This window comes from Morone saxatilis, unplaced genomic scaffold (assembly GCF_004916995.1).
Source record: "Morone saxatilis isolate NCDOM2014 unplaced genomic scaffold, NCSU_SB_2.0 Contig23, whole genome shotgun sequence".
NCBI classification, from domain to species: Eukaryota; Metazoa; Chordata; class Actinopteri; family Moronidae; genus Morone; species Morone saxatilis.
Genome location: NW_023339796.1, coordinates 23,069,278 through 23,085,708, shown reverse-complemented (window position 1 = coordinate 23,085,708; position 16,431 = coordinate 23,069,278). Strand labels below are relative to the sequence as shown.

Sequence of the window (16,431 nt, the reverse complement as noted above, 5' to 3'; positions counted from 1 at the left end):
TTGTTTTTTTTTTTGGGGGGGGGGTGTAATATTATTAAATACATATGCGTATATGATATGCAACACTATACTAGTAATTTACCCAGTGGTATACAAAGTATCTCAAATTGGCTCCACATTGAGGAAGCACAAGATTAAAATGCTCTTATATGTGATATAATAGCGTCTACTGTGCAAGAAGCCATTCTGCATGGTGATAAGATATAACTTTAAGTATATTTGCTCATAATACTTCTGTACTCTTACTTAGGGAGTATTTTGCGACGATTTCTACTTTTACTTGAGTAACGGACCAGAGTACTTCTTCCACCACTGTTTAAATCTGAGTTTGAAAGCAGAAGTCATTGCAAATTGCTTTGTATAATCCATTAACTGCTCATTTCAGCACTTTAACTGGCACTGTATGAAAATGCCCCACAGCTTCTACAGATGGAAATACTGGGTGATGCAGTCTCAGCCAGCCGCAAAAAGCTTTCCAGTGCTTCAGAACAGAAGAGAACAGAAGATTGAACGCTTTAGGCCACTCATGAGATAAGCTCTTATTCCGAGCTGTGTGTGTGTGTGTGTGTGAGCGTGAGCGTGAACGTGCAGGTGAATGTCCAGGGCCATGTGAATGCTTGTACAATACATACCTGTAAGTACATGTGTGTATCTTAATACTACATGTAAGTATATTGATGTCTAAAGGGCCATGAGTGCTCTCTAGTGGTCATTAGAGAAACTGCAACACAGGTCAGGGTGGCGGCCATTTTAGTCTCTGCAGACAGAACACCACACCACACCACAGGCACAGCTTTTATCTTTAGAGCTTTGGGGTGGGTCACATCTTTTTCCATCACACATGCACTGTTGGAGCGCAGAACAAAGCGTGTGCAAGGCGTCGGTCACAGCTCCAGGGATGAGAGGTAGGCAGAAGTGCATCTTTTTCCTTATCTCAGCTACACCACGAGTATTTTTCGCAAGACACCTGTAGTTAAAAACAACATGCAGCAGACTCTGAAGGCTGGGTTCATGAATTCTACCTCAAGCTGCACTTCTTACTGGCATACAGTGTGTCTCTGCTGCTGAGGTAACAAAGCAAAAGAGGTTTGTGAGATGTTCCACCTCAGCATATAAAGTGTTTGATCAGCCAAACGTTGGAAAGCTCCCCAGTATAATTAGTGGGTGCACTGAAATTTTTTACAATATTTTTATGGTTCCCAGGACAGATGATTTTTGTTGGTAAGTTCTGGTCATGTGGGAGATCCCTGTAATGATTCAGCACTCTAAGAAGACATAGTTCATTAATCCTGAGCTACTGCCGCCCCTTATAAGGTTTAACAGTGAGACTACAGTGCACAAAACTCCCTCCAGAATTCCACTGATTGTTCCTTCAAACTACAGACATCATCCCTGAGAGGACAGTAAATAAATTTCTACTTACTGTACAGTTTTCCCACCAAAACACACTTCAGATCACATATGAACCAAGTTTCGACAGAATATTGTATTTGTTGCTTTTGCACGGCATGGTAAGTGCAGGCTTGGGGAGTAAAGGATTGCATTAACTGAGTTACGTAATCAGGATGCAAAATAAGGTAGCTGTAATCCATTACAGTTACAGACAAAAATACATTTAGCAAAAATGGGGATTATTTAGCATTAAAATTCAACAGTTTGTGTAAAAATACACATTTTCGATCCTAAAACTTTTCTCTTCTGTTGTCTTATAGAATACACTTGCATCAATGCTTCTTTTTGATAATAATTTTCTCCTCTTCTTATTTGGTGTTAAGGTAATCCAAAAGTAACACAAACAGGTAATTAGTAATTGTATAAGATTACATTTTTAACCCTCTCTCCCAACCCCAAGTGGTGAGAATGTGTTCTTCATAATATAGCAGCACTTATTAAAAAAAGAGAATATTAACATTTAAGCACTGTGGATGGATTGCACATCGTGTGTTGCTGTAGTAATATTAACGTGATTTTTTTTCAGTAAGGCAGCCTCAGAACATCACAAATTAGTTTACTGCAAGTCATTCAGATGATGTTTGTGTGTAATGAGTCACACAGAGAAAGACACTACACAATTAAAGGGTTCATTTCAACTTTATGCATCCATGAATGATAAAGAGGTTCATGAAGTTGACCTATGAGCCCTTTATTGTAGTTTAGCTTTCAGAATCCCTCGTCAAGATGCTGTGACATGGATTCGTCAGGCTATCAAGTGTTAATTTAGTCAATTTGGCATATAGATTTGGTTTTCCTTTGCTTAGAGTCAGCGATGTAGTCAGTAAATGAAATGCAGTTTATTGAAGTGACCCAAAGTTGAGCTACTGATGCTAAATCCCACTCCGGCGTTGTTTCTCCACCCTCTCAATATGTAAGTATGATGATATCCTCCATCAGCTTCCATCCCAGTGCCAACATGCTTAAACACCGGGTAGAAAGGAGTTGTTGCTCAGTAGTTTGTGTTCCACTACCTAAGAGTTCCAGTTTTTGGCAGAAATGGTCTCCAGTCCACTCCAGTGAATGTATGTCCAGTCCAGACCAGTTCAGTCCCAGAGAAAAATAGATCAGAAGGAGAAAAGAGTACAGAGCTTGTGCATCCCTTTGGTATTACATGCTTTACTAGCATCATACTCTGTCAAGTTTCATGACGGCTTAAATATTAAAGGAACATTTGCCTCACAGCACAAAATGACCGTAATCAATCTGTGCTCACACCTCCACTTAAAAACATAACTGATTCATTTATTAAGATTTTTGAGGAGTCTCTGCACTAATTATTAACTAAATTTTCAACAATTTGGTTGCAATTCCAAGTGTTTACCACTAGTTGGTGATAAAGGTAATACCGTACAGTACAATTAAACCAATCTCATTCATCTTTTATAAAGATTTACATACCATATTTGGTACTTTTCCTCACTGTCATTTTTGTAGCAATGTATGTAATGTATTTCCAATGCTTTTTTTCATTACTGTCATTCCAATGCAAAATTCAAATACACATGCACAGGAAGAACTAATGGTGGCCCTGCGTTTCTCACAGAGCAGGTGAGATACAGCAGACAGTAGCTGTGGACTATCCCTTGTGATTATGTTTGAAGTCAACAAGTCACAGTCTCGCACTAAGCTGTTTATTTTTGGCTCTGCCTTTCCAATTCTCCACAAAGTCTTTACAAAGCCACTGTGAGCTGGTTCCTCAGCTCAGCTGTCAAATACTGCTCATAAGCTCGCCCCTTCCTTGCAAATACCTGTTCTACTATGTATCGGTGTCAAATGGCTTCTTGGCTTCCTCCTGCGTGCTCAGCGATCCCTTTCCTGTGGCAATCTGCTGTAGCAGCCAGCCACCAATCTTCATTTGGCCATGTCGGAGCTCTTCTCTGCATCCTGTGAAATCCCTCCAACTGGCTACCACCTCTGGGCCGTTTCAAGCCCCATTTCTGCCCTCTTGATATTCCTCACTGGCATATTTTACTGTCAAATTTTATTTTGTTCAACATTTTGCCCTATGTGTCCTGTACTCATCCTTTTCAACAAGCATTATGTCCTATTGTTTTTTTTTGTCCTTCTCCCTTTTCCTTCCCTTAGTAATTACTGAATCTTACTGATCTTACTTAAGTTTTCCTCATTCTTTGCAGCTTGGTAGCATGTTCTGAGTCGGAAACATCGATTTCTGAAGTATAGTTGACCTTGACACTTCTTTTGCCATCCATGTGTCCTTGAATTTACCATAAATATAAGCTGCCAACATAGAAACATTTATTTTGTCAGCATCCTAGCAGGAATTACAAATTCTACACTGTATAAATTATGCCTCACAAATTAAGCATGTGAACTCAGGTAGAAACAAGGCAACAAATTCAGCAATATCATCAATCTCAGCAAACAAAAATTTGCTGTTATATTGACATTTAAAGTTGACGTTTAAAGAAACAACTTATATGTGGAAGCAATAGCACTCTGTATTATAACATCCAGCTCTTTGAAGTTGTAGCAAGTCATGTCCTGCTTTCTCAAATAATGTGAACATACAGTACTCCCCTTTCCCCTTATCTCCTCCTTATCATGAGTAACTGTCTTTGCCTCTCCTCCTCCCGCCTCCTCTCTACTCTCTTCATCTTGTAGTTCCAATTGGGGATCTCGAGCTGGTTGTGGTTACTGCTCTTTTTGTGTTTTTCCGGTATAAAGGTCGGGGGTGGGGCTTTGCAGAGCCTCACTTTGGGCACCACAATGCCTGACCGCACGCTGCTTCTCCTCAGCATGTTCAGAGGCAGGAGACTTGCTCGTCTCATGGCCACCGTGGACGCCATGGCCACTTTGCTCAGCAGCTGAGGCTGGAGGCTGGCCCTCCGATCCGTCGTCTTGGGGATGAGAAGGACCCGCGAGTTCTGGAAAAATAACTTGTAGTTGTTCAGTCTGTCCGGGCCCAGGCGCTTCAGCTCAGCCACCCGTTGCCTCCTCAGGATCTCCTGCACGGCTTGACGGCGCTTCCCGATGCACGGCGGGCTGCCCGGACTCACGGTGCGGCAAGCTATGGCAATGAATGGACTGGAAATACTGGTGGTGACACGGATCATGTGGTCAAGAACGCCGTCATCCATGGGGTTTATCTTGTTGTTGATGTAAAACCTATAAGGGCAGCAGGAGAGGACGTTGAGCAAACGCCTCCAGCAGGACTGGGGCTCTTGGGCCTGGGCCACCAGCTCCTGCAGAACAAGATCAAATGTTATAGTTTCCAGGAATCAACCTAAAAAAGAACATATTTTTACTCCTTGTATTGAATTTCTCGCAGGGCGATAAAAGGCATTGTGTGGTGTATTTAATAGTAGAACTGTAGTCATGATGAATTTTTTAAACCTCCAGCATGGGCCACTCCAGGGAGAAGGAGTCACAGAACTGCTCTGCACAGGGCTTTGCCATCAGCCGATACATCAGGTTGGCCGTCTCGTATCGACCAGTGAAGAGAGCCCACTCCCTGGGTGTCATTTTTCGTCCGTAGTCCCGTGCCTGAATATCACTTCCTGGAAACAGGAGTTTATGGAAGTGGTCGAAGTGAGAATCTGTGCCTACATCTGTACTGTAATCTGCTCTACATTTGTACATTCATTCATACAGCAAAGGAGATTTGTACCCTGATACAGACATCTAATACACATAGCTTTCAGTCGCTTGCAAGAAGATAATTAAAATTTCTGTGTTTTACCAGCCAGCATGAGAGTTCTGACACACTCAGCCCGGCCCTGCATTGCAGCCTTCATCAAAGCTGTGAAACCGTGACAGTTCCTCCTCTCGATGTCCAGCCCAGGGAAGTAGTTGAGTAGGTAGTTAGAGATTGTCATATGACCTGCAGACCAGAGAGAAACACAGACATTATATAGCTGACATATTGTCTTTGCTGTTCTATATTTCAACGACTCTCAGGTCAGACTCGAACCCATGGTCACCACAGCAAGGAACCAGCCCTAGGACATGAGCCACCAGTGCACCCATACTCATCACTTTTCTACGTTCTCTCTCACTTCTATCATATATCTCTAGGAAAACATTGTAGGTGGCATTCTAACCCAGCTCCTCCTTTTATGTTGTATCTGACTAATCAATGGTATTTTTGTTGCCATTGATGCTTGCTCTGTTCTGTACCCTGGGGGGTCTTTGCTGCTGCTCTCCTTGTCTTAAGCTTTCCACATAGGCACGTGGAAGGGCAACAAGGTCCCAGAACAGAGCCATACCCCCAAATATAACATTCTACATTTGGAAATAAAGTTTTCTTTTGACAGAGGTGGCCCTGGCTGAACTGCTAATTCATGCCCACTTTTCACGTCAATTAGTAAGTCATGCTCACTAATCAGTATCCACTTGTTGGTTACTCCAGTCAGTCAAGGAGGAGCACCAAGTCTGTGTGTTGGCATACTTAGAGATAATTGGGCTAATTCCTTCATATTAATATTGTTATTGCATTTATTACACTTGCTCCCTGAAGACTCATTTATGTTTTATACAATTGTGATGCTACATCGGATATTGTTACAAAAATACTGTCTCTCGTTTGCTAACTTTATTCTGGGATACTGTAAAAACACAAACGGTGCAACAGGACAGAGGACCAACGCCCTCTGTAGATATAAAGGGCTCATTCTAAGGTAACGAAAACACAATTCTTATTTTTATTTTTAGGTGATCCCTTTAAAATGTTTCAATAAAAACAATATCTCTTAATATTTTGGTCTGTTAATCACACATTTGCGATCTATTTCAAGCTTACATTTTGTCAGCCACTTACAGTTGCTGATGGGATTTTAAATCAAACTGCAGCTTTCTTCCGTTCAGCACAGCTTGTTAAATGTTCACAACCTGAGTTCCTAACTGAGTAAATCCAGTCTAAATCCAGACTAATGAAAGAGTCTGATCTACTGAAATTCCTTAATATGAGCACAATGCAGGATTATCATGGAACAGGAATCTGTTAAGGAGTTACAGCATGGTTGAATGGAAGGGTGAGGAGGATGGGGAATAATGGGAGTTCATTCCCAGCACATGTCTAGACACTTTCCACCTGTAGTGAAGGGTTTAGGTAAAGTATTCGACCACTGTGCTGCTGTCATGCACCTGTTCCCCTGAGGTGTTGCAGAATACTTTGTCATGAAAGGAGATCGATACCTCTTTTAATGAAGCAGAAAATGAAGAATAGTCTGCAGCTATTCATCACAGGCCACAGGGAGCCATTCATCATCGTTAACAGATGAGAGGCTGAGGCGCCATGTCTGATACATGTGGCTGCATCACTGAAATTACTTACCATGGTACTTTCTAATGCCAGCAAATAACAGTGATTCTAGCAAATGGAAGCACCAGACCTCATAATATGCTCTGTGCTTTAATTTGGGCCAATTCTGAAACTCAATTCTCTGCAATAAAATGTCGACCACTGTAAATGATGCATTAAAAGTAGTGGGGGGGTGGGGGTGAGAAACATAACAATATCTACGGTACACAATGTGTCTCACTAGAAGACAGGTTCAATATTAGCTATACAGTAAAATGGGTTTATAAATAAACAAATTGATCATTCAACAAAAGCTTTCAGAGGATCAAACAGGTTGTAAAGAAGCCAATATTTTAGACACATTTCTGTGGAAGAGAGAAAAAGAAAGGGAATAATAAAGGTATTACCCTAATTGTTAATTGTCAGCCATAGATATAAAATAAGATAATAACTAGATACCAAATGCCAAGATGGCACATATTCAGTCCAATGAGAATTGCTCGCCTGGCGCATACGCCAAAAGGTTTTATAGCTTCCAGGTTTACTTCCTGGTTATGTGGACTAGAGAAGTGTTTCTCCCACTTCTACCACCCGCAACTTTCCATTGGGATGACATCACAGAAGAATAAATCCCTTTTCTCAGCCTCAAGAGTGTTTTACAAATATTAATAGGTCCATGGGTCAAAAAGGAATAATAAAAAAGGGCCATAATTGACATTTAAAGTTGCCCTGTCAACAGTTTTACACGTTTCTTATGTAATGGTGGGAGATGAATCACAATGGAGTCACAACGTTTTTGGGCCGCAGGGGAATTTTTTGCTGCAATACCACGAATGGACACTAGATAAAATTGACAGCAAGGCAGAGTGGCTCCACTGTATCTAGTTCTTTTATATATCTATGTATATCTATGTCGTCAACATCCAGCCCTTAGTTCCTGATTCAGCTTTGGCCTGTACTTGTGCACATTAATAAGTGGTAGCTAATCTGGCTAAACTGCCAGCTAGTTTACAACCTGTAATCTGACAGTTTGTTGCCTCGTTGGACCTAGTTTTAGGATTATTGCCTAGTTCAGCAATTGATCTCAGCTATTATTTTGGTGAGTACAATGTTAGTACTGATGGCCGGAGATATGAAAAAAACACAAACAATAAAGCTTGAAGTTGTCATAAACAACTACACAAACAACAAAATGTTGTTTATGTCATTGTTACATATTTACTGATTACTAAAGAAACTAGAAGCATTTCTTGTCATGACAACACTTTGTCTTATTATTTCACAACATGGACGTATCTTTGTATAACTACATACGTATCTTATTCTAACAAGAAACTTGTTGCAACATGATTGTTTGTTGCCTAGAGACACTAGCCTAGAGTAGTGATTCCCAACCTGGGGGTCAGGACCTCTACTAGTGGTCGCCAAAGCTTTACGGGGGTTGCAAGGCCTTCTTGATTTTAAGGGGTGTAAGAAAACTTCTAAACATACAAGTTGTATTCACAGAGCCTTCACTCTCTGCTAAACAGCCTTGTACTGAATTAGACAAGTTAATACAACCAAAGAGCTGATAGAACAATGGCCAAGCATCAGGAGAATAAAATACTGAATTAGTCCAAAAGCCTATTAAGTATCATTGGTAAAAATGAAATAAACATAACACAGACAATATCAGGAAAAATTCCTCTCTGACGTAATACTCACAGGAAAAGTCACAAATTTTACACAAACTTTGTTATTTTGTTAAGTACTTGGGTTCATTGTACAATATTCTGTAGTTATTGTTATGCATTGAATATAATATGAAATATCCATAAAATATGTCACTTTTTTGATTAATCGGGTAACTTAATTGAGAGCAAAATCTTAGTCAGGTACAGTCTGTACAAGCCCACACAGTCAAGACAAGAGTCAATGATTTTAATCAGTCAAAATACACTACCTGTGTGGATGTTTTTTTTAAGAAATACTAGCACTAACAACGCCCCTGCTATTAGTTACAGACTCACCATGATTGTTTCATTTGTTTACAATAATCACACCAATAGATGTTTAAAAATTCAAACTATATAGGAGTTAAAAAATCCAGAGGTGTGTTTACCTGCTTGTGCTGCAGTAATAAGAGCAGTGTTTCCCTCGTTGTCCTGCCAGTTAACATCGAGGTACGGGCACTGAGAGAGGGCGATGACCACGTCCACGTATCCATGGTAGCAGGCCATAATCAGCCCAGACTGAAACACAAAAACAAGAGTGCTTGAGTTTCCTCTTTTCTCCTCGTATGAGATTGATTTTGACTTTTAAAAACACCAAAATGGTTTCTTGGGGCTACGGTGAAGCTTTATTTATGGGTTCATAGCTGTATTTCCTCAGAGGAGAAAATCATTGCAGTAATTCTGATGAAAACAAATAACGCTTATCAGTCATGCTGCCAACAGGCCAAATAAAAAGATGTTTTTCAAAGTGCGTAACAGACTGATAGGGAGTCTGTAATAGCCTGTTAATTCAGGCTAAACATGGGTTTCCAACTGGAGTGGTCAGTTGCCAAGCATCTAATTGCCCAAATTGCTATTGGCTGGTTTGCTCTTATTTAAAAGGAAAGTAATAGCTGTTAAATCAGAGTTAGTGTTTGGATTGGGGGTAAATTATTATTTTTTTCTTAAATATTTTACCAAAAAACACATTAACAAAGAGGACAGGGGTTGCATTATCCAGCTTTTGAGACAGTTAATAAGTCTTACGCTAACTGATAAAAACAATCCACCAATTCCACCAATCGGCATGCTGAGTTTAACCAGCTGGCGGTGTGACAGAATGTGACATCAAACCAGCACACTGCAGTTTAAGTATTATGTAGTATTAAGTACAGATTTTAATTATACTTATCAGTAGTACTTAGTGATTGTTTTGTGCAATGTTGGAGTTTAGTGATGGCTGAATCCATTCCTGTTGCATTAGTAGTTGTTTCATATGTTTCTTTAATGTATCGGATCATTGGCAGTGCATCGAGACGCCTATCACATCTGCCTCAGTGATGGAGATGCACCTTTGTCCTCAGACATCCCCGACTGCCTGAAAACCTGAGGACTCAATTCAGACCAAACTGGATCTTGGGGTGCACACCTTCTAGTCCACCTTGGTTTAAAATTGGAAGTAAAATTTGGTGTTTTAGTCATAATGACAACAGTTTGTCTCCAACTTAATTGCTGAGATCTGGTCTCACTCCTAAAAGTCCAGGAAGGCAAATAACAACAGTGGTCAGACAAGCACACAGTTTATAGGCAAACCACCACTTTAAGTGGAATCTAAACGACTGATACTTAAAGTGAGCGCTCCTGTAGCATCCATCTATTTCAAAGAACAGCACAATGGGTAAAAATGTAATTGTAATGTAACCTCTGTAATCTCAAATATCTTTAAAACAGAGTATATGTAAGGATTTTCCATTCCACCCCTGTTCTCCAAAGAGATAAACAATCTTAAAAATATTTTTAAAATAATCATATAAAGTAAGTAATTTAAAGTAAACCACAGTCCTGCAGAAAGGTCTCTATGGTCTGCTTTGTGTCAGTAACAAAATTCAAACTTGGCCTATAGGGTCTGAGGTCCCAGTAAAAATGTTTCTGTCTGCAGTTTTGATACAAAAAGTTTTACGATTCACACAAATGTAGCTTCATTTTGTTGTAGTTCCCACTGTAATCTTCCCAAATTAGGTATTAAATTATGCCTCGCCCCTACCCACATGTGGAAAGCGCCTCAAAAGGTACAGCTGTTCAATTCAATCTTTATGGGATACGACAAGAACTTGATTTAAACGTAGATCAAGAGGTTGGGATTCTGAGAAAATGGCGATGTCATGAATTCAAGGAAATTACTAAAAAAGCATTGTCTTTAGAGTGACAAATGTGTATTAATAACTGACCAAAATAACTTGACATTTACTACATATGTAAGTTGCATGTGATGGTACGAATCAAGTGAACTTGATTGAAAAAACACAGACCGTATTGCAACGTCCTGTGAATGCAACTGACAAAGAGGAAGTCAAACCACTGGTGAGGGTACAGAAAGACGGAATTTCTTACAGCCAGGGGAGTTGAAGAGGGTGGAAATCGTGAATGTTATGCAGTCGTATAGCCAGTAAGGTCAGTGCTGCACAGTCAGGAATCCAGCCTGATTCTAATGCAACAAATATTAAAGATGACATCCAGTATACAAATCCTTTGTGTTAAGGTTTTTTGCTGGGTAACAATACAGACAATGAGTTGATTGATTCAACTCATTTCCATGGCAGTATATGCTGTGTCACAGTGCTCTAGGACAATCCTTCTCTGTTTGTTCAGCTCTACAAGCATAGGCCTATTACCTAGTGCTTGGGTCAATGTCTTAGCAAGCCCTTTAAAAGCTGAGCCCTGATGGCAAGCTGCTACTTCACACCCACCCCCCCATCTGTCACCGGAGGCTTAACCAACTTCTCTGAACCCTCCTTCACGATTTGACCTTCAGTGGCTGACCCCAAAACCTGATGTGACTGTCAGTGAGAAAAAGTTCACTCTGGGTCACCATGCTTTTTTTTTTGTACCTTTGTGTTACATACAACTACACGGTTTAGTAATTGGACTGAAATGATCAATTAAAGAATAAACGTTGACACTTTTTAAAGAAATTCTACATTTTAGACTTTGTGTTTTGTGAACCCTAATAAAATCTGAGCAGTGGGAGTTCTGATTAATACTTGTAAACTGTGGACTTAACAGCTTAAAATGGTTAAAATGGTACTGAGTGGACAAACACCCTTGAAGGTATATGTACTTACAAAACATCATGTATGGTGGGCAGCAGCAACATATATACCATACCAAGGTATAATATCATTATGATTTTAAATCATATGATTTAAAGGTATAACAGCTCACTGCTGACAGCGTTGTATCACTGATGCTGCACATCAAATCAGTTACACATGGAACTCAATGGAAAATGGGACACTGATACAAAATATATAATCATCAGTACCTAACATTACTGCTGGCTATTTTTCAAACCACAATGTGGTGTCTCATTATTTTGAATGTATTTTGTTGGTTCAAATTGATATGAAGTTGATAAAAAAAATTTTTCGATCAAATGCTCCTGCCAATAAGACTTTCTGGTGCACCAGAACTTTGTACTTATTGTGTATTTCCTACCTTTGAATCAGCCATTCTTCTGCATTTATTTCCACACAGTATGAAAATCAGCTGGCTGACTCAAATGTTACTTGAAATTTATCATAGTAAACGTTAAGTGTGCCAAACTCTGGTTAAAGTTATTATTCAAGTAACACAGAGCAGACTATTAAAATCAGTATGGACTTGATCTAGATCACCATGCAGTGGTATTAATGGAAACCAATGGCTGCATGTAAAGTAGTAAAATACACCCAAAAAGCTGAAACTTAAAACTGAATTCATTGTTGAATGGTCAGAAGTCAACTAAAGTACGCGATCTGCAGAGCTAAAACTTACATAAACTTGGTACATTGGTACAGTTCTTTAAGAGTGATGCTCATGGAACATTCTGTATCACCAGTCATAGGTTTAGCAAAATTAGTTTTCCAATGGAAAAACATTGGGATTCTTTTGGTTTCCATCAGTAAAGTTGGAAACAAAATGTAGACTTTGCTGGTTGCAGGTAAGCAGTGAAAACAAAGCCATCAGTGCCTGAGAATCAAACTTTTCCTTAAAATGCGTTGAACCCAGACACCTACTCTTCTGTTCCTATCTGTCTCTTTCACTTCCTCTTCGGTCACTCCTTGTCTGATCATAATCTTGACGATGATGGCGTTGTTGTTGCAGCAGGCCTTAAAGAAAGAAATTGGCTCGGGGGTGTCAGGGCTTGGTGAGCGGTACATATAGGGTATAACTGAATTGTCAGGGGGATAGAAAGAATCGTCTGAGACAATGCTCCGTGTGTCCAAGTTATCCGACAATGCCTCAAAGTCCAACTCCTCGAACTCCTGGTAGATATCATCCTCATCCTCCCAATAATTTTGTGTGTAATCAACTTCATTTCCCTCGTTATTGTCCCCTCCTGACACCTCAGACTCATCCCCATTATCGTCAACATTGATAATGGACATGGTAGGTGTATCCATGTCGACTTTATAGGTCCTAAACTCAGTCTCACCCGGTCCCACACCTTTGGCAAATCCATTCTCTCGAACTTTTGAACCTTCACCTTGTTCCCCTGTTATTAACACCATTTAAACCTTCCCCTTCCCCCACGCACTTTTGAAAATTTTTGTGGACTGCCAGGACAACTAGGAAGACCTAGAGTTCATGTCCACCATCCTACTGCAATACATTGTCTCATTCTTGTATTTGTTTCCGTCAAATGTCAGGTTTCCTAAGAGGTAAGGGTCACCAGAAGTCACAGGGGAGGGATGAGATCTTTACACATGCTCCCAATCCCTCGGCGAATAAATCTTCTTAGAATGCCATAGAAGTTAGGATTCTCTAGTCCAACTCCAAAAGAAAATTTCATTAAGAAAGGTTTGATCATAAGCATGATCTGCGGTAGTCACTCTTGACTGAAGTGACCAAGGGTCAATAAAAACTGAACTGTTTTCTTCTTGAGAGAGTCAGCGTTGCATTTCCAAATAAATGCAGTTTGATAAACCCAAGAGTATCCATGAGTTTCGAATTGTGGCAAAGCAAACGGCCTTTTCCATGTGACTCTTCACAAAGGCGCCAAAAGCATCACCCTTCACATCTTTTAATCATGGCATCAGATCCCAAACGGACTGCTTGAATTCCTGAATTCTTGATGAGAAGTTAAAGCTGAAGTTGTCCTCTGGAAAGTAGAAGAACAGGCAATCGTCTTGTTTGAAAACTGTAACAGTCACCGCTAACAGCACTGTGCAACTAATCCCGTGTTTCCCTGTGGAGAAACATTGGGCTTCCTTTGATGATGGCCAGCAATGGGAGGAGACATTCTCTTGAATTGACGCATGATAATCCCTTTAGTCGCTCTCCCTCTCCCTCTCTTTAGCTCTAGCTGTTCTGTCGCGTTCCCCTCCCCAGTGAGAAGAGTTTGAATGTTTTCTTTTGGAATATAATAAAGTGTAAAGCTGAATGGTACAAGCACAGAGGGAATGTCTTAACTTTTTAAAGTCTTCTCTTGTAATATCTGTAGACGTTTTACAGGGACAACAGAAGAAAATAAGCAATTGAACCAGTGGGTTCTTCTCACAAGACTTTAAATACACTTAATAATGAAGAACATGTAAAAATCAATGCAACAAATGTGAGACAGACCAAAAGATCCATGCCGATAGTCACATGAACATTAATTTATTAGCTTTGTTCTGACAGAGATATCCTTATTAGAGAATTAAAGTCATTAGTGCAACTGGGCAAGTCAATCCTGCCCCCTCTGGTTTCATCTTCTGATGCACTTAACATTGCCATCTTAAATGGGATTTCTCAACCATGTGTGTGTACAGGGTACAGTGGAAGGACTGGGATCAATGTCCCTAATGTCAACCTTCATCAGTGTAGGGCATTTTGAGTCTGGTGAGAGTGAACCAAAACAGTTAAGTCACGGGCCATAATACAAAACACTGTCATTATCATCTTTGGCGAAGATTATCTCAGCTCTGTGGAGCATTAGCTTCTTTCGGGTCATTGTTTGATTTCCCCACCAGCAACTTTTTTGTTTTGGTTTACTGTCACTGCTCTTATAGGGCCAATAGTTTCAATAGTTTCCAGCTCAAAAAATCTACTATACTATATACTATATTATACTTCCCAGCACCAAACAGCAGGCAGACAAAGCTAGCGACTAGCTAGTAAGCGTAATCAAGAGTCAGATATTTTCCTCAGGAGTTAGGAGTAGGAATATTGAACTTCCTTGACAAATGACTCTAAATAAATACTAATGTTGCTTCGTGTCTTCTGAATGTGTAAATAGATAAATGTGTAACTTAGATAAATCAGCTTTAAAGGTTATAATGTGTCAATGTGTTCCCAACTTGTTTTTCTGCTGCGACGTAAGAGGCCAAAATAACAAATTCAAATCCAATTAGAGCAACCTGGTTATTTAACCTGACTTGAATTTTTAGATCAGAGTTTGACTGAAAGGTCCAGTGTGTAACATTTAGGAGGATCTTTTGGCAGAAGTGGAATATAATATTCATAGGTAGAGAATGAGAACCGCCATGTGTCTACAGTTGCCCAGAGGGACAAACCAAACACTGGCTGTAGATAGGGCCGTTTTGAGGCGACTCCAGTTTTGCCCTCACAGTTGGAGAGGGAGGGTGAAACAAGTGAGTTGCAATCAAGTTTTTGCATTATCACCTCTTGAACTGGAAATATCAGTGAGAAATTCAAACCACATACACTTGGATAGATGGTTTTCAAAGTAAAATATTCAGTTCTGTTAATTCGGTGGTATTAAAATTTCAACATCAGTAGTGTTTTAGTTTCACAATCATTCAGTTGATAACATTTAAATTATTAAGGTTAATATTGGCTTCCATATACGCCAAGTTTGCATTGATATAGAATATCATTTACTGTGGTAGTTCTTTCCAGTGACCAGGCTGGCTTGTAAATCAGTCTAGCTCATGCGGTCATGAACTGAGCAAGTGACCTGAGTGTCTGTTGCCCAGACAGTCTTTGGCACAGAAACACTAATCTCTGGTGGTTCAATTCTGCCTTTCCTGAACCACATTACACCATAGGATAATTGCAAGTTCTCACTGAACAAAGTCTGAAATTTCTGGTGCATTAAGTAGAGAAAATGCAATATAGATTTTACAATTTTATTTCCTGAAGTCTGGTTTTACAATAAAGGAAGAAGAAAAAGAAATCAAACTCTTCATGACACAGCACTAATCTCTTCAGAGCTCCTTAAGGAGGGACAAATCACAGGCTCTTAGCCCATGATTTGATCGCCATGAAAAGGTTGATCTCATTATGCTTGTGAAAAATGAAGCGCAGGTTGGAAAAATCTGATTTAGCTTGACATTAGAAATGCTGCTTCAACTGCATGCGCTCCTAATCTCTGCTTGGCTTCCAAAACTGTTAAGACATTGCATTAGCAGAGAGGTAATTGGATTCGGCAGAAATAACCTCACATCCGGTCTCCAAGAGATGCGATTTCCAGAACTGGGCTGTTACCAACGGCTGATGTTGAATTATGATGAAAAAAAAAAAATTATATTGATATTCAACGATGGTCACATACTTAATATAGTCCAATAAATATATGGAAGTGAACAGTTGCTTATCAGATCTACAAAGAAATTAAAACTAGAAGCTGGATGTGAAAAGCAGTAGGAGAGAGAGTGAGGGTCCACACTGAATCTGTGCATCCTGGAGTGGAAGGAAAACAAATGAAGCCTAAAAATACAGGTCACTAATGCGTGGGTAAGACTTGAGCTCTTACACTGACTGGTCATTAGTAGTTCCACTGCCACTCAGCCCTTACTATTATTAAACAGCAGACGTGGCACAGAGGCCTCTTGGAGAGCAGAGGGAAAGCCTGCCGTTGTAAACTTTTAGCTTTAACTTCAATGGGCTGACCGGCAGTTGTAGGCTTAGTGCTATCAGAAATACCTGCAGACAGTGGTGCCAGCAGGATAAGTGCAGACCCATTTCAATGAGGTGATTGTGTCTTCTGCAGCTAATTGCAAT

General features: G+C 40.0%; 1 protein-coding gene across 1 annotated transcript; it reads right to left on the bottom strand.

Annotated features, from left to right (window-relative positions):
• Positions 1-3,839: 3,839 nt before the first annotated feature.
• On the bottom strand, positions 3,840-12,887 carry ankrd33bb (ankyrin repeat domain 33Bb). The gene is made up of 5 exons (XM_035670917.1): positions 12,501-12,887; positions 8,856-8,985; positions 5,195-5,335; positions 4,849-5,012; positions 3,840-4,697 (listed from the first exon to the last, which is right to left on the bottom strand). The coding sequence occupies exons 1-5, from the start codon at positions 12,885-12,887 to the stop codon at positions 4,041-4,043; spliced, it is 1,479 nt and encodes a 492-aa protein (XP_035526810.1). The 3' UTR covers positions 3,840-4,040.
• Between the last annotated feature and the right edge of the window lie 3,544 nt (positions 12,888-16,431).